At 41.6% G+C, this 20,877-nt stretch overlaps 3 protein-coding genes across 5 annotated transcripts; 2 read left to right on the forward strand and 1 right to left on the reverse strand.

Annotated features, from left to right (window-relative positions):
* The first annotated feature begins 43 nt into the window (after positions 1-43).
* dis3 (DIS3 exosome endoribonuclease and 3'-5' exoribonuclease) lies at positions 44-9,383 on the forward strand. Of its 2 annotated transcripts, XM_056609553.1 has the most exons (22): positions 44-413; positions 562-719; positions 1,010-1,200; positions 1,378-1,451; positions 1,598-1,765; positions 2,189-2,356; positions 2,570-2,683; positions 2,917-3,054; positions 3,278-3,424; positions 3,569-3,685; positions 3,795-3,896; positions 4,256-4,320; positions 4,545-4,629; positions 4,846-4,973; positions 5,440-5,526; positions 5,726-5,882; positions 6,532-6,746; positions 7,110-7,278; positions 8,167-8,325; positions 8,443-8,565; positions 8,771-8,869; positions 8,956-9,383. In XM_056609553.1, the coding sequence occupies exons 1-21, from the start codon at positions 195-197 to the stop codon at positions 8,837-8,839; spliced, it is 2,853 nt and encodes a 950-aa protein (XP_056465528.1). In that variant the 5' UTR covers positions 44-194; the 3' UTR covers positions 8,840-8,869; positions 8,956-9,383. The 2 variants fall into 2 exon arrangements, with proteins under 2 accessions (XP_056465528.1, XP_056465527.1); XM_056609552.1 differs by having other exon boundaries at positions 45-413; positions 8,771-9,383.
* Positions 9,082-14,029, reverse strand: bora (bora aurora kinase A activator). Of its 2 annotated transcripts, none has more exons than XM_056609556.1 (12): positions 13,907-14,009; positions 13,446-13,610; positions 13,220-13,326; positions 12,700-12,745; positions 12,525-12,606; positions 12,353-12,397; positions 12,173-12,229; positions 11,635-11,900; positions 11,277-11,436; positions 10,504-11,075; positions 10,169-10,309; positions 9,082-10,076 (listed from the first exon to the last, which is right to left on the reverse strand). In XM_056609556.1, exons 2-12 carry the CDS (start codon positions 13,587-13,589, stop codon positions 10,056-10,058), a joined length of 1,641 nt encoding a protein of 546 aa, XP_056465531.1. In that variant the 5' UTR covers positions 13,590-13,610; positions 13,907-14,009; the 3' UTR covers positions 9,082-10,055. The 2 variants fall into 2 exon arrangements, with proteins under 2 accessions (XP_056465531.1, XP_056465530.1); XM_056609555.1 differs by having other exon boundaries at positions 9,084-10,076; positions 13,220-13,329; positions 13,907-14,029.
* A 157-nt stretch (positions 14,030-14,186) lies between these two features.
* On the forward strand, positions 14,187-16,258 carry mzt1 (mitotic spindle organizing protein 1). Its single transcript, XM_056609524.1, has 3 exons — positions 14,187-14,547; positions 15,149-15,294; positions 15,615-16,258. The coding sequence occupies exons 1-3, from the start codon at positions 14,496-14,498 to the stop codon at positions 15,636-15,638; spliced, it is 222 nt and encodes a 73-aa protein (XP_056465499.1). The 5' UTR covers positions 14,187-14,495; the 3' UTR covers positions 15,639-16,258.
* Positions 16,259-20,877: the final 4,619 nt, after the last annotated feature.

The raw sequence follows: 20,877 nt of genomic DNA on the forward strand, positions 1-20,877 counted from the left end.
GAAAGTTCTGCATGTTATGTACGTTTATCTTACTGGTTGTTAGTTTTCTTGTGAACTCCGCTAAACGTCCTTCTTTTCCACCGTCATGTGTTGGTGCCGCACATGAGTTTCTGGCTTTGGTTGATGGCCAGTGTTCTTACTGTCGAATAAGGGAAACTAATCGGACATATTGTATTTTATACCTTCACTCAAACATGTTGAAATCTAAAACATTCGTTAAGAAAACCCGGTCAGGGGGGGTGATGAAAATAGTGCGTGAACACTATTTAAGAGACGATATCTGGTGCGGAAGCGAGATCTGCACAGAGTGCAAACAAGAGTCCACGGTGCTGCAGAAGGACTCCTGCATTGAGAGCGACCTGTGTTCCTCTCCACATTATCTAGTCCCTGACACCAATGTGGTGCTGCATCAGGTACTATTGAGATTATGACTATTTCATGTCAGTGTTATTATGTCGATTTAACTCGAAAAGGTTCACACAAATGATGATCATCAAGACACATTTATGAACGTTCTAGTAGTAGTCAAAGAATGACCCTTCATAATTGTCTCCTTTACAGATCGATGTGTTGGAAGATCCTCTGATTCGTAATGTCATTATCCTACAAACAGTACTACAGGAGGTGCGCCACCGCAGCGCACCGGTCTACAAACGCCTTAAGGATATTATCCATGAAAAAGAAAAACACTTCTATACATTTACCAACGAGCACCACAGGTAAACAGTTGTTTATTCATGAAAAAAAACCATTAATCTCAACAACCTAATTCCATCATAATGATCATAAAAAATCGTGATCATAAATTCCCCAAATCTGTAAACTATGCAGACTATAATACTATACAGATTTAATAGCATTTTGTTAAGTTTGTTAATTGTCTGAGCTCTTTGCTGATCATTGTTGATTTTTATGAATTTTCTGATGAATATGGGAACATAGGCACTACTACCCAAAAGCTTACTATTTTTAATACAAATGTTTATCTACCTGACTCATGATTGTTTAGAGACACATTCATCGAGCGAGAGCCAGGGGAGAGCGCCAACGATCGCAATGACCGTGCCATCCGGGTGGCCGTCAAATGGTACAGTCACCACCTGGACACTGCAGAGTCAGACGGCCTGAAGGTGGTTCTCATTACAAACGACCAGGGCAACAAGGAGAAGGCAGAGGAGAGTGGCCTGCTGGTGTACAAATGTAAGCCCTCTATACAAGGAGGCTGTGCTTCAGTTGCATGATTCAATTTTAGAATACGAAAGTATAGAATAACGAGTATCATGTCTGAGGGAAGTGCCCTGATTTGATTAAATCTCTATTTAAACCCTTGGATTGGTTGTCATCCTTTCCCAATAAAACGGTTTATCTCTTCACTAGGCGAGGATTACATCAAGAGTCTGCTAGCCAACCCGGAGCTGGTGGATCGCCTGGCTCTGACCAATGACGAGACGGTAAACATTGGATGGAGTATTTTCTGGGAGAGCAATTTGTAGATGGGGTTTTAAAGGAACATCCAACAGCATTCGCATCTGTTTCCTCTTCTACCCCCAACCTCTGGCCTCCTGCTGCACTGCACTCCCTGCCTCCCTCTGTTTAGAAAGACATCAGTAGCAGCAAGGTGCTGTTCTCTGAGCACCTCCCTCTGTCCAGGATCCAGATGGGCATAAAGGGTGGTACCTTCCTCCAGGGCACCTTCAGGGCCAGCAGGGACAACTACCTAGAGGCCACGGTGTTCGTCCAGGGAGAAGGAGAGGAGACAACTGAGGTGTGTGACGTGTGTGACGTGTGTGTGTGTGTGTGTGTGTGTGTGTGTGTGTGTGTGTGTGTGTGTGTGTGTGTGTGTGTGTGTGTGTGTGTGTGTGTGTGTGTGTGTGTGTGTGTGTGTGTGTGTGTGTTTCATTCTTTATTATTGATTGTATTCCCTGATTATTTGTCACAAGTTTTTTAATGGATTTTTGAAAGTGCTGAATAAGTGCATAATGCACAGTTTTGGGAAACATACATAGATCATAATTATGCACTTTCAGATATAGGTTCATCAAAGGACATGCCCAAATGGATCACCTCTCTTTTAATGATGCAGATGGCGATAGCGAAGTCTAATATGCAACCAAAGCATTAAAATGTACACTAACACCTGTGCTATGTGTGACTCTACTCAAATTCTACTCCTCCTGTTTACTCCCAGGTTATTCTGCAGGGCCTCCATAACCTGAACAGGGCCATTCATCAGGATGTGGTCGCCGTCCAGCTGTTGCCACGGGAAGAATGGGTGGCGCCCTCCTCAGTGGTCTTGCTTGACGAGAGGGAAGCGAAGGACGAAGACGACACAGAGGAAGAGGAGAAAGAGAAGGCTGTGAGAGGAGTTATTATTATCCTGTAGTTGAAGGTTTATTATTATGTCTGAGTTATAACTGCCGGTTTAAGATGCATGCAATAAATATTTGGTTGAAAAGGAGAACTTGTGGCCTTTTAAGGGGACAGATTGGCCATTTAAATCAAAGTGGAGGTGCCAGATTGTCTCTGCATCAACTGAGTAAATCTTTTTTCTTCTTGGCTCCTTGACTAGATGAAGATCATAGCGGACGATGCCGCCCGGAAGCCTACAGGGAAAGTTGTGGCAATCATCAAAAGAAACTGGAGGCCGTTTTGTGGCATGCTCAATAGCTCCCTTATCAAAGAGGTAAAGACACTGGACTTGCATTACTTCATACAAATGTTATTATTTGTGTTTAAAGGGATTTTTATTCCATCTGATGTACTTCTGAATTCAAGGACCGGCCAATGTTAAATCTATGTAGCTTGAGGATTTTTAATTTTTTTTTATGTAGCTTGAGAGAAAAAATACTTTTTAAGCTGAGTTGATAAAAAGATAGTGCCATCAATATTGATCCGTTCTCCTTTCTCCTGTTTTAGTCAACCCGACACCTGTTCACACCAGCTGACCGCCGCGTTCCTCGTATCCGCATTGAGACGCGCCAGGCCGCCGCCCTGCTCAGCCAGAGGATCATGGTTGCTATCGACGGCTGGCCCAGGCACTCCAGATACCCACATGTGAGTCACCACATCAATATTATAATGTGTAAATACCAAACACATTTGTTAATGTTTTTTCTTAATGATACAGTATATGAATGCAACTACAATCAACCATTTAAGCTTGGCTAAAGGATAATTTGATCCAAAGAGGAAATGTCCCAAACGGAGTCCAGAGTGGATGAATCTCCTGTTCACGTCCTCCCCTTTTCCCGCCACATCCTCCTGCCCCACCCACCAGGGTCACTTTGTACGCAGTCTGGGCGCCGCGGGCGACAAGGAGACGGAGACAGAAGTGCTGCTGCTAGAGCATGACGTGCCTCATCAGGACTTCTCCCAGGCCGTGCTTAGCTTCCTGCCAAAGATGCCGTGGTCCATTACACCAGAGGTATCCACTTAGCAGACATATTAATCGCTCCTAGTAGAAGTGATGTGGGTTTTTCTCGCTTCAATTGAAATTGTGAATATTGACTATTGTGTTTTTTTATATCTTTATAATGTATCATTAAAACAACGCTGGGTTGATCTGCAGGACATGGCCGTGAGAGAGGATTTGAGGGCTCTGACTGTATGCAGTGTTGATCCTCCTGGATGCACTGATATAGACGATGCACTCCACTGCAAAACGCTTGAGAATGGAAACTTTGAGGTAACACACGCACACCTGCAAAAAAAAATATATATATAATTTTTTAATTATGTTAAATAAATTAACATTCAAAACATGCCATGTTAACTAGCCTATTTGCTGTCCGTAGGTGGGTGTTCACATTGCAGATGTCAGTCACTTCATCAGACCAGGGAATGCTCTAGACCTGGAGGCGGCAAACCGTGGGACCACGGTCTACCTGTGTGGCAGGGTGAGGAGAAACGCATCTTAGGGTGTAATCGTTAGTGGGGACCAAGTATTCATATTGATTCCTCACAGTTTTCCTACTAGGTTTCTAAGAAATCCTGCTGTTTGGTTGTGGTTGGGGTATCGTTTTGGAAAATGGCAGCAGACGTTGCAATGTCAGATTTAAATATTTATTGATTTGCATGTTTCAAATTGACCTGGATAAACTAGATGTGTTTTCAGGATTCAGATAAAGGCTAACACACTCATGTAAAGGCTAAAAAAACCTTAATTGCAGTTTAAAGAATGATAATTAAATGGCGAAAAAAGAGATTCTATAAAAGGGCTTCACAAAGCTTTCATGATTTGCTTTTGTTTTTTCAGAGGATAGACATGGTCCCAGAACTGCTCAGCTCCAACCTCTGTTCACTACGCTCCAATGTAGAGAGGTGAGACCATGCTAGTCAAAACAAAATTGACTGGCACAATGACAAGTCATTTTTTTCACATGCACAATGTGAGAAACATCTGATTTGTTTTTGATTCCTACCGGTAAATTACTTAATATTGTATTGTTGCTGCTATGTGTGTTAAGGTACCAAGTATAAGAATTTTACTGATGTGTACTTGTAGTACAAGTAATTTGGATTCTGATTCTGTTTCTCCACACCAGGCTTGCTTTCTCCTCTATATGGGAGATGGACGACAAGGCAAACATCGTAAAGACCAGATTCACAAAAAGTGTCATTAACTCAAAGGTAGAGAGCAACACACACCCAAACGGCCCCTTTTAATTACCTTTTTAAACACCCTAAAGCCTAGCAACAGATCTTTTACCACTTAAACAAGATACAGGTCTCCTATTAAGGGGCTTTATAGTCTCTTGTCTTGGCATTTGTGTAACAAACAATTCTTCCTCATTTAAATTTTCTCCGCTCTTTGGTGTTGTTCGCGGTGCTTCTGATTTGGCACAGGCGTCTCTGACCTACGCCGAGGCCCAGCTGAGGATCGATGACACCAACATGAATGATGACATCACCAACAGCCTGCGAGGGCTCAACAAGCTCGCCAAGATCCTCAAGAGGCGGAGGATCGAGAAGGGGTGAGCAGACGCTGCCATACAAATAAACAACTGACTATATCCCTGTCACCAGAAAGCATTATTGGCTTAGAGTATTGGCTTAGCATTGTATTTTCCTTATTGATGGATCGATTTTAATTGTGTGGTAAATTGTTTTCACTAGCATCATTTGCTGAAACATTTTTATATATATTTTTTTAGACTTTTGTTGTGAATTGTGTTTTTTTCATGTAGGGATATTTGGGTCCTTGAGATCTTCTCAAGGACTAGCATCATTTGCTGAAACATTTTTATATATATATTTTTAGACTTTTGTTTTGAATTGGGTTTTTTCTCAATTAACTTTTGTAAAATTATTACACAAAAGCATTCCGTTAACAAAATAAATAAAATCTGCTGATAATCCGTATGGATCTACTCTTCGAAGGGTAAGTCCTAGATGTGGTCTTCTGGAATGTGACTCACGTTGTGTTTTATTGATTTCTAGTGCGTTGACACTATCTTCGCTCGAGGTGCGTTTCCACATAGACAGTGAAACCCACGACCCCATTGACCTCCAGACCAAAGAGTTGATGTAAGTGGAACAAACCAGTGTCTCTATCACATTGAAACAATTGATTTACTGTAGTGGGAAATTATTCTCTTTTTGTCTATTCCCAAATGTGATCTGCTTGATTATCAAAACAAAAAAAATGAAGACATTCACTCTTTCTACTACGAATGAAGTTAATGCCCGGAACACAAGATCATGTTGTTGTTCCCTCTGCGCTCAGGGAGACCAACTCCATGGTGGAGGAGTTCATGTTGCTCGCCAACATCTCCGTGGCCCAGAAGATCTACGACGAGTTCTCGGAGTGTGCCCTGCTCAGGAAGCACCCGGCCCCGCCTCCCTCCAACTATGACATCCTCAACAAAGCGGCCCAGTCCAAGGTGACATTCATCACCAACTCTGATCTCGGCAGCCGTGCTTAATAGTGCAATTCATTTGGATTCTTCTGAACTTGCCCTACATTTCAGCTAACGTACTCTGAACTTTACTCTGCCTGAAGGATACATTGTCATACGTTGACCTCTACAGAGTAGATGATGTTCAAAATACTGTGTTTTACTTGTGATTCAAATAATGCATCTGTCACTTAACACTCATATATATATATATTTCATATCATATCAATTTAATTGAGGGAGAACGAAATAAATGAATGTAGTATGTCCTCTTCATGCTTCAGAGATGCTTCTAACTTTTAGGTAAATCGATAAAGCCTCTACAGTTTCCTTGTACTGAATTGATGATGTAGGCAAGACTAATAACAATGTATTTTAAGCCCCTAGTTGACAGCGGTGAAAGGATGATTCGCCCACAACGAGGATCCATGAAAATATTCTGCTTTGTCGACAATACCACAACAAAGAGCGTGTCCGACTGTAATAAATGTCTAGTTTGGGATTCCAGCCTTGGGAGATGATGTGATGGGAAAATCCATTTCTACCGAAAATAATTTTGTCCTCTGTACAATAATGTCTCTTCTCATCAGCCTGGGCATTAACGCGGGTCTCCCATGGTTTCCGTTGGTTGCAGGGTCTGGCCATCCACACAGACTCGGCCAAGGCCCTGGCAGACTCTCTAGACATGGCCAAGGTGGACGGCTTCCCCTACTTCAACACTCTGCTGCGCATCCTGGCCACGCGGTGCATGATGCAGGCCGTGTACTTCTGCTCCGGCATGGACAGCAACTTCCACCACTACGGCCTGGCCTCGCCCATCTACACGCACTTCACGTCGCCCATCAGGAGGTGGGTGTCATGCACACACGTGGGATGAAAAGTCACATACATAAATACCTGCAAGTTATGTAGTAGGTTTAATAATTTGTGTATGATGCCTTCTTATGGAGTCTGACCAACCACCAATGATTCATTATGTTATCATGCACATTCATTATGTTATTTGGCAACCTTGTCTAAAGGCTAAGCAAAAAAAAGGGATCTGTTATCAGCTGGCTTTGAAATAAGTCAACAGAATTAGCATTGCTGTTTTTTCTTATTCAATCGTTCTCTCGCACTCTTCATCCAACATATAATACCCTTAATGTATTGTAACATATGACCCCAAGGGTTTCGTTCGACCCAGGCTAATCCTCTGTTCTTCTTCTGCAGATACTCTGACATCATGGTGCATCGCCTGCTGGCCGTGTCCATCGGGGCAGACTGCACCTACCCTGACCTGACGGACAAACACAAGCAGTCGGCCCTCTGCAACAACCTCAACTACAGACACAAGATGTCTCAGTATGCACAAAGGGCGTCCGTGGCCTTCCACACGCAGGTGAGCAGTGCACCCACATTAAGTAACTAATCCCCTGTGCACTGATGACAAATTATTTCCATGATGTGCAAACAACTACCCGAAACACAGCTGTGGCCACAAGGGGCCACAGCTGTGAACCAATGGGTCTCTAAGAAATTGGTCTCTAAGAAAATAGGGGGCCTTGTGTATTAATTATTCATAGTGTCTGTGCCTCGGATCAATGTATTGATTGTGGGAAACATTGTTGTGAGAATTAAGCTTTCTCAGAGAAGTAATTGCAAAACCATGCATGTTTGAAATATGAAACCTTTTCATACGTTTCACTTTCCCTCCATCTTTTTGCTGTATTTTTTTTTTTAATAGAACTGGATCAGTAGTCAATCAGATGTAGGTTACCAGTGGCGCTTCTAGGATTTGGGTCTCCTTAGCTCAGAGATCTGTAGGGGGTCCGTGCCCCGGGGGAGCCTCGCCCAGAATATTTTTATAAAAAAAGCTTTATTTGTATGCCTTTTTTTTGCACTCTTGAGCACTTAGTATCTTATTGAGTAGAGGCAGAATACTTCTCAACTGCTGTAATTTAATATTTATTGACATGAAGTACCAGACTAGTGAAAAACTGTTAAACCCCTTTTTAGATACAAGTCATGGAGTGTAGAGATATACCCTGTAGCCGTTGTGCTCTCTCTCTCGCTCAAAATGCAAGTGTGGCAAGTCATTTGAAGTAGATCTGTTGCATAAATGAAACACGGAGGAAACAAGAAATTCTCTGGTTTTTGATCAACATATATCATACTATTTTGATATGGACAGGTGTATCGATTCAAGGCTATTTCTTAAGACGACCTCTCTGCAGATCACCAACCACTCTGGCATGCTATGCTCACAATTGCATTTGTCTCCTCCTAGTTGTTCTTCAAGAGCAGAGGGATCGTCAATGAGGAGGGCTTCATCCTGTTTGTCAGAAAGAACGCCATCATAGTGCTGATCCCAAAGTTTGGTCTGGAGGGAACGGTCTTCTTTGACAACAAGGACAAGACCGGCCCCAAACTGGTCTTTGATGAAGAGGTAAATGCTTCTCCCAACTATAGTCAATGCCTCAATGGAGTCAGAACAAAAAAAAGAGTGAAAGCGCTGCTCTGAAATCTGTCACTAATCTCTACCCTGCATCACTTATCTCTACAGGGACCGTCTTTGATGGTGGAGCAGCACACCTTTAAAATATTCGACAAGGTGAAGGTGACCATCAGTCTGGATGACTCAAATGTTCAGCACCAGAAGATCCGTATGTCTCTTGTGGAACCGGAGGTAAAACCTGCATTAGTTTAGTACTAACCATTCTGTTTTTTGTTCCCCAAAATTTTTATTTCTTGTTTATACTGCTATGATGATACCTGTCCATCCATTTTTACCATTTCAAATTTAGCTTTGTTTTTCTATTATTGTATCATAAAATGTCATTTTCTTTGTTCGTGGCAGACTCGTATAAAAGCCGATTCTGTTTTGTTTTTAGATTCCAGGTGTTAGTGTTCCAGTCCCAGAGGTGGGACCAATGGCCAAGAAGCCCAAACTTGACGTCTGAATGGCTCACCAAGCATCAATAAGCCCCAATGTAACTAGGAGCCAATTCCATTGTTATTAAATGGCCATTTTCAGTATTGTTTGTTTTGTTAATCGCTGAGTGTGCTTCCTTTACAGGGCAAGTTGTCTTTAAAGGAAAGGACCCGAGTCCTTGAGGGGTGGTTTTAGCTGAAAGACCGTTTTATTTTTTTAGACCTTCTTGCTCAGAAATCATTACTTTTGTAATATTTGGTTTAATCAGTTATGAAAACAGAAACGTTTATCAATAAAGATGCTTTTATTTTCATCAACATTTGGTTGTTTCACAAGCCAAACCATAATATAGCTTATACCCAGCCAGCACAATGGATATCGGTCACTACAGTATCTACCTAAAGTAATAAATACATTCATGTGTTTTTTTTCTACTTTACTGGACGAACATGCAACTGTATCCAGATTAAGTCCTCACATGTTTATTGAATCGGGTAAAAAGGAGTCCTCCGTTTTGTCACAAATCAACCATAACAATTGTTTGCTAAGAAATAAAGACATTTATACTTGTTTACCAAGTGGAGTCAAGTCTTTTTGTTAATGTTTTTCCCTTATATGAATTATTCTGGGTTTAGTAAATATATTACAGAAATACGGTCGTAGCTCAACTATTGGTTGTATTACGAACCAGTGGCATCAAACCTAGATGGTGCACAATAAAACTTGTAATATCAGAGTAAAAAAAATTAACATTTTAACAAGTCCATGATAAACGCCAAGTTAAAAGATGTCTAATTACCTGATGTCAATCTTAAGTTTCAATTTCCTATTAATATCACCACAAAACATTGTATAAAATATGCATTAAAACAAAAGAGGTCATTGTTGTGCAAGTAGCAGTACAGAAATGACATTTCACATGTAAAATCACTTTTCTAATTCATACAATCATTAAAGCCCCCTCCCCGAAAGATTGTTTTCATTCTCATAGAATTGGTGCAAATATAACTTTGGGGTAAAACATTCCCATTGCAACCGGGAGTAACAACTTAAGCATTTATAAGTACCGGTACTCCTTTTAAAGATGATGTCAAAGAGTTGAAGGTTGTTGCAGGGAACAAAATATACCCAAGTATGGTTTGGCTCTGTAAGCATGAAGCGGACAAGCTGCTTCAAAAAACAAAAACACATATTTGATTGCATCGTCGGCTTCAGTGGCTGCTTGTTCCCAGGATACAGCAGGCTCAGTGGTGAGTGTTAAAGTTCTATGGGGAAAATGTTAAAAACAGGTTATACATTTGGTTTTTTCGAACCTCAGTTCAGCCACATTTTTCAGTTGACTAGCACTTGCATCTACCTTTGATTTAGACTGCCTGGAAAACGGAAAGGCCTCGTCCGGGAGGTTTGAACTGAAGGATTCCTTGCCGTTACTCATGGAGCTGAGGCCATCGATAAGACTGGCCGTGCCCACTGAGGTAGTATTGTAGCCGCTGTCCACCTGCAAATCCACAATCAAAATTACAATCAGGTTCATTAACTGAACAAAACAAAAACATTTGAAAATGAGCATCCACATGAGAGGGGCATGTCAAAGGGAAAGGAGAACCAACTTTAAACCATCAAAACAGAAAAGACCAAAGATCCCAAGAGTTCTCTGTCCATCCCTCCCAGCAGAGGAGCGCTCCCACACACCTGCATGCTGGAGTCGTAGCGTATGCTGCTCCCCTCCGCCAACAGAGACATGAACATGTGGGAGCTCTCCGTGGTCGACACGTTGCCCATACGCGAGCTGGTCAGCTGCTCCGAGGGCTCCCCGGCCTCCTCCCTCTCCATAATGTCCTCTAACCTCCCCTCAATGGGAGTCTCTTGCCCTGCCGCCTCCTCCTCCTCCTCCTCCTCCACCTCCTCTCCGGCGCCTCTCTGAGAATGCGCCACGCCGGTGCAGAGCGGGCTGTCCCGGGCCGCGGGGGACGGCGGGTCGAACTCCATGGGGACGAGGGGCGGCGAGGCCAACGGGTCGTTGCGCAGCTTGGGGTTGAGGATAGGGGAGAGGGGCGGGGACGCCCAGCACCGGGCTCTGGCCCTGGCCCTGCTGCCGCTGCTGGGGTGGGACTGGTTATGGAAGGGGAGCTTGCGCGGGGAGCAATTCCGGATGGGAGAGCAACCCTCGCCATATGGGCTCCCCGAGCAGGAGTAAATGTCCATGTCCACCGGGACGCCGGCGGCGCCATCTGGAGTCAGGAAGCTCAGCTGTTTCCTCTCCCCTGGGGACCACAGGAGATTTGTACCTCGGAAATAAATAGACTGAGTAGGACGGCATTGTTTTGCGTCTCAAGAAAGACAATGGAGGCTAGTGAATCTGTTCACGACATCCAGATTTAAATTGCATTAAGAAATGTACAGTAAGGTAAAGTAAACGTAAACACCAAGCATGAATTACATCACGTAACACACGAGGGACTCACCGGAGCCTATGGGTGTGCACGATACGCGAGGGCCGATGGGGGAGACCGAGGGGGTGAATAAACCAGAAGGTGAGGACCTATCTGGGAACATGGGACTAATGCTGCCCAGGCTGTGGTCACGGAAACGACCGTTTGGGACCGGACTAGATGAGAGCTGGCCCTGCAATGGAGGGAACACGCATCACTTATTCACTGCTGCTCTTTCCCCTCTCTACAAAGAAAGCAGCACACATTAAACTTGTAAAAGCATTCCAACGCAATACTTAAAAGAAACAAACAACATTTGCTTTCTTCACATCACTAAATGTTTCCTCTGAATATACTTGGAATCGAAAGCCTTGTAGTCCCCGTGACTCACTGTGGACGACGGTGTGGTTGCCATGATGTCGCAGGCCAGAGGGGAGGAGAGGAAGGAGGACGCCACCTTGGGAGCCCCCAGCGAACCCGCGCTGACCCCCGTGGACATGGGCCCCGTCGCGGGACTCCTCTCCGGGCTGGACGTGCCCGAATGATCCGAGCCACTGTGGCTTTCCTGACCGTCCAGAAACAGCTTCCTCCTAAGGGAGGAGGAGCTGAGGCACTCCTGCACCCCCTCGCTGGCGTCCTGGCTGAGGTAGTAGTCTCCTGGTCAACCAGACCACAGCTGGGTTAGCACACACACCCACATTACATTTACGTTCAACACATTTGGATGCGTTTTATACATGCATCATGTCACTTTTTCACTGCACCATTACTATTTTTAGTGCCATTTTATCATCCCATGAATTTTTGCTATAAATTTGAATCAATTCATGGTGAAAACGTTCAGTGATGATTTCAAAACAGAAAGGGATGGCTTGAGGGAAACGGTTATTTAGTGAGCGTGGAGATAGGCTTTAAAAAGGGAGGCTTACCTAGAATCTTCTCCAAATCAAAAGCCACAGGCAAGGAAAGGGTAGTCTGACAGGCAACTGAAACAAATTAATGCCAAAACAAGGAACCAAGTGAGATAAAGAAGAATTAGATAATAACCTGAGAATCCTGCTTTAGAGAAACAATATCCCAAATTTTCTTAAAAAGGTTCAGATACCAACCATTGAGCGTTTCCGGTTCCTCGATGATGTTTGGTGAAATACAATCTAAAAGAGTAGAAACAGAAGAAAATAAAAAACATGTATAGACGCAAAGCATGGCGACTACATATCTCCAACTCCTTGCGTCTGGTTAACCAAGGACATCTATTATCACATCAAATCCAACACTTACTTGTTTTATTGCGAATAAAAGTGTTTTTCCGAGATACAGGGGCTGCCCAAGGAGATGGAACGATTGCTCCTTTGGTGAAAAACTGAATTAAATAGTAAAAAGCTAGTTAAACATGTGAATCACTTACATGTGATCAATTACAAAAACATCTTATTAACTATGGTTGTGAATATACCTGTTCGATAGCATGTTGCCGCTTTTCTTCAACTTCAGAATCTATCCTGGTTATCCGAAACAAAATGGGTTTAAAATATGATCAGCATTCACTCATAGCATGCTACATCTCTTAAGACAAATATTGGATGCATGCATTGTAAATAGATAGACGTGTGCCCAAAAAAAAAATCATGCCTCTTTAAGTAATCAGCCACTGAATAAGAGTAAATGTTCAATTAATCTGTTGAATATTGATAGCTCTAAGTGACACCTTTACAGTCTAAGCTTCTCAAAAACCCACTGCTCTTCCAATTAATGATACAAACTCAAACAAGGATTCCAAAACCAGTTACAAACCCTTAAGGGTTCTGATGGGATATTGGCATACTGCACATATTGGATGTGACATAATACAAGGGTTGAAAAGATCTTACCAACTAAACATGTTGGTTGGAAGTCAACAGATTTTCAGATTCACAATTATTCAAACAACTAACTTATTGTATAGCCCCAGACTAAGCCATGCACAGACTACATACATTGTCTGACTTAAGTAGACGGCCTGTCTTTGGATGTCCTCTGGGTTTATGTCAACAGGCAGAAGATTGGCCATTTCCTCAATAGCCCAGTCAAATCCTCCCGTAACCTTCTGTCAACAGCAAATAAACGGTTATCAGAAAACCATTTAGAGACAGATGGAGATTATATCTGATACATGTGATTTATAAACATTTTTTTAATTGTTGTCCCGTGGTATAAACGTACAGCTTTACAGTGCTTGAAGACAGATGGGCTTGGCCCCAGGAGCTCCTGGAGGTGGTGGTAATCATTTGGGCTCTCAAATGGGTTCCGTATTAAATGCTTCCCAGGGGTTTCTGGTGTGATTTGTACTTCAATTTGGTCCCCCATTTTAAAGACCAAACAGCACTCCTATTTAGCAAAGACACGAGAACAAAACAGAGGATTTCAGGATAGTGCAAACAGTCTTTATTCGCACAATATAGGAATAATGCTTTTTTTTTTTATATCGATTCGAATAACTCGATTAAGTTATACATTGATTGCGTTTGTATTAGGGACTTCTGGTTGACTGCCTGGCAAAAGACTTAGCTCGATAAAAAATCACCCCATGACACAACCAATGGCCTCAAGTTCTTACACAATTGCACGTTAGTTTCATCATTGATTAAACTAATCAATGGATTATATTAACTGATAATACTTACAATATATCTCAAAACATCAACCAGCCTTCGTTCAAGTCAATAGTATCACGGTTAAAGTTTCAAAATGTTGTTTCAATTTCCCCCAAAGGTCTGACCAGCCAATAGAAATGTCCGATGAAGTGTCGGGGAACCAATAGGATTACCCCGTCGTCATATCCGGTCCGTCACACGTGTTGCCAGATTGGATCACATTTCCTTCTCAATCTGACAACCATTGCTGGGGCGCGCTGCAGCAAGGGATGCCAAATTGTGCGGGGAATTTGGCCCAATCTGGCAACACTGTATCGTCATTTGTGTTTGGTAGAGTAGGCGGGCTATCAAAAGACTGTTCATTTCACATTCAGGAATGATTTCATAAACACTGGTCTAATTGCTGAGATAACGATTACTTTTCAAGTTTATAGTGTAGTAATATATTTGAACGAATGGTGGACTTATCTCAAGTCACTGTTGAGGTTTGTTAAGCCTTACGGTGGTGGTCCTGCTAGCTAGCCTGCTGGTCCAAGGTATTAGCCAGCCCTCGATAGGCACTAACCTGTTCAATAAGTCAACTAATAAGTGAATTAAAGTCTACGTCTGAACCTTTGCGATGGCAAGTGGAGCCAATGCAAACATGACTGCTGTTCGGGAGACAATGGACGGTAAATAGGGTTGAGATTTAATGACATATTCTGAGCAGTGCGCTTCTGCATATACAATAGGTATGACTAACGCGTGTACATACAATTAATATACGACTAATGACACATGGTTATTGGTAGTACAGCGGTGTGTTACAATACGTTTAACTAACGTGTGTATATATTGAATATACTACAAAAGACATATGGTTATTGGCAGTACAAGGGTGTGTTACAATACGTATAACAACGTGTGCATACATTTAATATGACACATGGTTAATGGCAGTACAACAGTGTATTACAATACGTTATTGTTGTAAAGACTGACCAAACCCCATGTAACAGTTATAACATGAGACAAAAATATTATGTTGTAACTTAAGTTACCCCTCAGATGATGCTGGATCTGAAATCACATCTGTTAATATGTGTTTAGAAGGAGAATGTGAAGTAAAAACTAAGATTGGTATTTATATTGTACCTTTTTAATTTTCTCATTAATAGTTTTTTTCCCAGGTCGATTAGATTTTGTATAGTTTCTAAGTGCTCATTTGCAAGGGTCCTCCTCATGTTGTGTTGCTTTAAATGACTCCATGTTCTTGTTTGGGTTTTCTACTAGTGTTGTTGGAAATCTCCAGATTGCTGAACACGGGCTTGGATATGGAGTCGCTATCGATCTGCGTGCGGTTGTGTGAACAAGGCATCAATCCGGAAGCCTTGTCTTTAGTCATAAAGGAACTGCGCAAAGCATCCGACTCATTGAAGGTATGCAAATATAATTTGGGGTATTGAAGGGAATTAGGAAATAATCAATTATTCAAGTCATATTTCTACCCAATACTCATAAAACTAGAATTTTCTGCCTCAATAATTTAGAACAATATTGATGTTAAAAGTGTTAAGTAACATTATCAAGATTCACTGAGTGGGGGAGCCTTTATTTATTTTGGTCAAGTTCAGTTAACAAATCTTTACGCAAAATTGTGGTATTCGAGACATCTGATCTAAAAAAGCAACGCTCCAAAGCATTGCTTTGTGGTTCTGGTGTATTGTATTCTGTTTCATATTTATATTGTTGTCTCCAGGCTTCTGACAACTCCACTAGCTGAAAAGGCATCAGATCCCGTTCCAGTCCAGTACTCCAGTGCAAAACATTTCTCGATGTGTTGTCATGGGCCTTGTGTGCCCACTACAAAGGCCTATCCCTGTCTATGCCCAGTCCATTTCTTTGTTTGTAATTACACGTGACACGTTACACATTTGTATTGCCATGGTTCATAGCATCACCAAATGTAAAGAGCCTTACAACCTCAGTCTCTGCCCAAAAATCTAACAAATATGTTTTTGATGTATTTTTACATAAATTATAATCCCCATTTTGCGTCTGGAATTGTGTGCAGAGAAAATGTCTTGCACCTAGTAAGCAAAATATTTTTTCGTTTGTTTCCTTGTTTTATTTTTTTTCATCCTTTATACATTTGTAGTGAATTGTTATTTTTATTTTCATGTAAACTTACATGACAATAAACAGTCACTAGATGGCACTGTGTCTTTCTTTAATATACAATATATTGATGCGGTGTTTTTGAATATGTTTTTTTAACGCATAATTGATCTCTGCCACTTAACATTTGACCACAAAACGAATATAGACTGCATGTCTATTTTAAGTATTGAATTACTTTTCAAGTAAATTATGACGCGTTTATGATCCTTATCTTTGTTATAAATAAAAATGAATGAAGCTAATCAAGGATCATGTTTTAATGCATATTTTTTCCAGTTTCTTGCAATAATTGATCATTAGACATTTTAATATGGAAATATTTGAAGAAAATATTTTGCATATATCCTAAGTAGATGAGAGCGCACAATTCCACTGAAGCCAAAAGGGAAGGTCAAGGTTACAACATTTGTTCACCTGACGACTTTGTAGACTATGAAACATGGAACTCACGGCATTAAGTGACTTGAACTTAATCCTTAATAATATCAAAAAAAGATTGTAGAGGAGACCTGTGATCAACCACCAGTAGCCATCATGTGTCCATCCACACAAAGCATTGTTTTGTTTCACGGCTGTTTGTAAACTGCCTCTATTCATCTTCAAGACGAGACAAAATGCTGAAAGCCCAAAACGCAACTCTGCAGGCCTATGTGCTTCTAGTTGCCACCTTGTGTGTGTGTGTGTGTGTGTGTGTGTTCGTCCATATGGGAGAGTTTAGTCTTTCATTCACTGCACAAAGGAATTGAGCAACCCTTTCTAAGCTATCTGACAACATACCAGCCAAGTAACACCAGACTCTAAGAGAGAATGGGAAAGCAAGTGTGTCTACGGAAGCATTTCTGTCTTCCAACGGGCGGGCTCGTGTGTTCTTGACTGACAGGCTCCTGGTCTCAAAATCTGGACGGGTCCTTTGATCTCCTAACACAGTTATCTCATGAGCGCCAGCATCGCAACTGCATCTGCACCAAACAATCTGATATATGCTATATACATCTACCTGAATGCCCTCAGGCCTAATCAACTGGGGCCTCTGTGGGGGGTGAGTTTGTGTTGCCTTTAAGATGTTAATGGTGAAAGAGCAACATTATTAACTTTTCTTTGACAAAAAGGGGAGTTGTAAGGTTTGCTTTCTCTTGATGGACGATCGGGGCATGGTTTTCAGAATGCATCTCTTTGTGTTTGATGTGTTTAAGGGGCTCCCCTTGCCTTAGACTGGTACTTTGATCTCCATAAAACAAAATATTCCCAAATCCCATAGTCCTAACTGAGAGATCGCCCACATATGCATAAAACATCTAAGAATAGTGCACTCAACTAGGCCACTGGTCAAATCACATGCCCATATAAACTTAAGAGGCAAGCAGGTCTCATAAAACAACTTCTAAAGATACTTTGTGCATACCAGCTCGGGATGTTGTGTCTGATTAGTGGAAGTATTCTCAGGTGTCAGAGAGAAAAATACCTTGTTTTGCATTTATATATGGCTACACTCCAATCCAATAGACTTTGTTACTTTTAATTAGGCAAATACATTGAGTTCAATTTTATGTAGGTTACAGACAACGTTAATTGTGCTTAATTGAAAGCAACAAAAAAAAAGACTGGTCTGCCCCATTATTGACACTATCACATTTTGCATGCATTTGTATAGACAAAGACAAATCTTTAAAATGTGAGGTGATACTATTGGTTACATGCACACAATATAAAGCATATGTTTATTAATGGTGTATTTCACAGATAGGAGTTTGGTGACATTGTTAACATTAGCTTCAATGTCACAACATAAATATACAGGTTATATCTATTAAACGGTAAAATCACAGTGGTTAGACCCTAATTCAATTCTCGGCGAGAGGATTGGATCCTTTAAACTAAAGGATCATTAACAATGATTAGAAACGATAATAGCATAGTAATCAAAATATGTAAAAAAGCAACAACTTCCAACTTGACTTTGTGGTTTTTGGACAATATCCAAACTGATTAATCCGCAAGTGATTGATTTACAGTTGTAATTAGCTATCCCCTGCATAGATGCATAATAATCTGATATCTCCACACACTGGTATTAAAGTATTAATTGGTTTCATTAACAAAGCAGTTAATTGAATAACAATTAACAAAGTTGGCAATGGCATCAACACGCGTACGTGTATAGTCCCCTGTGTTTTCCCATGCTAATCACAAAACCACGTTTTATCAGATTGTAATTTAGGGTGTTGGACTATGTAATGACTAATAAAATATTGGGCTTATTAGTTGATTTGAATAGCTCAGTGATGCGTTCCACCAATATTAAAAAATCTCGTGTTTAACAGGTAGGCACCATATGTTGCATTGGAATCCCATTTTGGCGGTAAATGGTGCTCTAATCAAAGCAGGTAATAAAAACAAGTTGGGCTAATTCAATCTCAGAGTTGTTGGGTTGAAGAGAGCAGATGTTCTAATTTGTTCTATTGTTTTCACCTTTCTTTGTTTTAGAAGTTTGCTTTTGTTCAGTCTATTTTTTTCTTCCTTCTTTTGGTACTTCTGTTTGAATTCCAAAGTTTTTTTTCCTCAATTTTACTTATAATAGAGACGGAGGGTGGACTAGCTGTCCACTTTCCTTAAAATAAGACAATGCCCGCCATATTGTGGTGACAGCTTGCATTGTGTGTGTGTGTGTCTGTTTCTGTTTGTGTGTCTGTGTGTGTGTGGGCATGCGTGTCAGTGTGCATGCGTGTGTGTGTGTGTGTGTGTGTGTGTGTGTGTGTGTGTGTGTGTGTGTGTGTGTGTGTGTGTGTGTGTGTGTGTGTGTGCGTGCGTACGTGTTGGTTTCAGTGTGTGTGCGTGTCCTTGTAGTCAAGCTTGTGAGTGTGTGTGGTAGGTGACAGAGGAGCGAACATGTATGTATGTGAGAAAGAGAGAGATGATGTGAGTGTGTGTGTGCGTCGGTGTCGGTGTGTACCATGACAGCTTGTATTCTCTGTGATTAATGATGTGCTGTGTGACTTGATAAGTGCTACGGAGGACCAACGCTTGTTTCAATTAGACCTTGTGAAGGTCGCGACGCTATGCTGGCCTCTCATTATCATATCCATAATCAATCCACATTATCATAGGGGAATGTGAAGGGTGTGTGTGATCACTTGGTCAAACGCACACACATAAACAGACACACTGATGAACACACGCGAAGACACCTAATCACAAACCAAAACATGATGACATGCTCTCACTCACCAGAACACACACACTCACGCACACACACACATCCTCCGTTCAAAGCTGATTTGAATCATAACGCTTGCTGTCGGAACCGATTTTGTCTGTTTGAATTAAGGGTGTACATGTAACAGACCAAGCAGCAATGACGGTGGTGGCATTTAAAACACAGTCCCGCACGCGCCCGTAATTATACACATACGCACACACACACAGACACAAGCATGCACGCGCAAACACACACTTCCGTACACACACTAACGCACGCATACACACACACACACACACACACACACACAGACACATACACGCATACACACACATTAACCCCCCCCCCCCCCAAACCCTGGGGCCTTTTTGATAGCGGCAGAAATGGGATTTGAATGTTTTCACTTGTCTAATGAGAACAGATAGAGTGGTATTTACACTTCATCGGCCAATCTGACTGCCTACCCATCAGAATGGTCCCTTATGCTTCGGCTCAGCAGCCAAAAACAGGCACATGGAACCGGCTATTGCCAGACCGCATGTTCATCTTGTTGACTCAGGCTGCAGCTGAAACTGTTACATTACATGCTTTGATGAAAAACTGGACCTGGATATGCTGTTGTTTTGGGGGAAGGATTTCGTTGTCTTTTTGTATCTGCAGTTCTCAGATAATTAAACATGTCTAGGGGAAAGAGACGGGGATATGGGTTGTTCTTCAGTGTGCAGGATAGAACCCCCATGACAAACACACTACTGCTCCATAGGGAGGATTCCCTTGGGGGGGAATTACACCCAATTTTCCCCATTTGGGCCAATAAACGTTGGTGTGTCTATGAAAAGATATGCTATACCTTCCTGCTCTGATCGGTTTACCAGATCACAGCCTTGGTTAAAGTTGTGGGCCTTATTCTTCAACGGCGTGTTTGAAGATCGATGGTTGGACAGCAGTAAATGATTGGATGACCTCAGTTAGTAATTCAAGATTTGGCCGAAATGATAATTGGATTAAAATGTCAGGCAAAATTATATTGTTTCCGTCTCTGAATATATGACGCCTCTAGCCTTTTGGCTATCGGTCTCATATATTTCCCTTACAAAACATGCACGCTAAGCCTTTATTCAGCGGCGCCCTGTTCTAATTTGTTTATAATTTGATCCCAATTTCTATGACCTTTAGCAATATTTTATTGATAGTTCTGTCAAGGGTCGGGGATGACAATAAAAGAGATGAAGACCTTTTTCCAAACAAGTTTCATAATGAACTAATCCCTAGTTATTAAAGATATTACCGCAAACTGGATCCTTATATCAGTTCTGCTCGACGATGATGGTTATATCAATGTGTTTTCTAGAATGAGAAAAAGAGTCGTGACATTTCTATTTGGCAAGGAAAAGGCCATACTCAGCAGGAGTTATCAAAGGCAAAAAGTAGAAAGTTTTGCACTCTCTCTCTAGCTCTCTCTCCCCCTCTCTCTCTCTATCTTCCCTGGAGATACTCATGTTAAGCATAATTAAGCAGATTTGATTAGCATCAAGCCTGGCTTCCTCACTTGACTTTTAATGAATGTAAATCTACCATCTACATCCCAAAGATTAATTTCTGCCAATTAAAAAACACAAGAGGGCTTATTGGAGAGAGGGGGGAG

The sequence above is a fragment of the Gadus chalcogrammus genome, chromosome 15 (assembly GCF_026213295.1).
Source record: "Gadus chalcogrammus isolate NIFS_2021 chromosome 15, NIFS_Gcha_1.0, whole genome shotgun sequence".
In the NCBI taxonomy this organism is placed as follows: domain Eukaryota; kingdom Metazoa; phylum Chordata; class Actinopteri; order Gadiformes; family Gadidae; genus Gadus; species Gadus chalcogrammus.

What these genes read in the sequence shown, in the direction of transcription:
- dis3 (XM_056609553.1), top strand. Translation starts at nt 195, where the DNA reads ATGTTGAAATCTAAAACATTCGTTAAGAAAACCCGGTCAGGGGGGGTG. An exon ending in AAGAGGAGAAAGAGAAGGCT is followed by an intron (nt 2,357 to 2,569) that starts GTGAGAGGAGTT and finishes CTCCTTGACTAG; the next exon opens with ATGAAGATCATAGCGGACGA. An exon ending in CTACGCTCCAATGTAGAGAG is followed by an intron (nt 4,321 to 4,544) that starts GTGAGACCATGC and finishes TCTCCACACCAG; the next exon opens with GCTTGCTTTCTCCTCTATAT.
- bora (XM_056609555.1), bottom strand. Translation starts at nt 13,589, where the DNA reads ATGGGGGACCAAATTGAAGTACAAATCACACCAGAAACCCCTGGGAAG. An exon ending in TTTTATTCGCAATAAAACAA is followed by an intron (nt 12,398 to 12,524) that starts GTAAGTGTTGGA and finishes CTACTCTTTTAG; the next exon opens with ATTGTATTTCACCAAACATC. An exon ending in GTGCACACCCATAGGCTCCG is followed by an intron (nt 11,076 to 11,276) that starts GTGAGTCCCTCG and finishes TGTGGTCCCCAG; the next exon opens with GGGAGAGGAAACAGCTGAGC.
- mzt1 (XM_056609524.1), top strand. Translation starts at nt 14,496, where the DNA reads ATGGCAAGTGGAGCCAATGCAAACATGACTGCTGTTCGGGAGACAATG. An exon ending in TGTTCGGGAGACAATGGACG is followed by an intron (nt 14,548 to 15,148) that starts GTAAATAGGGTT and finishes GTTTTCTACTAG; the next exon opens with TGTTGTTGGAAATCTCCAGA. An exon ending in AAGCATCCGACTCATTGAAG is followed by an intron (nt 15,295 to 15,614) that starts GTATGCAAATAT and finishes TGTTGTCTCCAG; the next exon opens with GCTTCTGACAACTCCACTAG.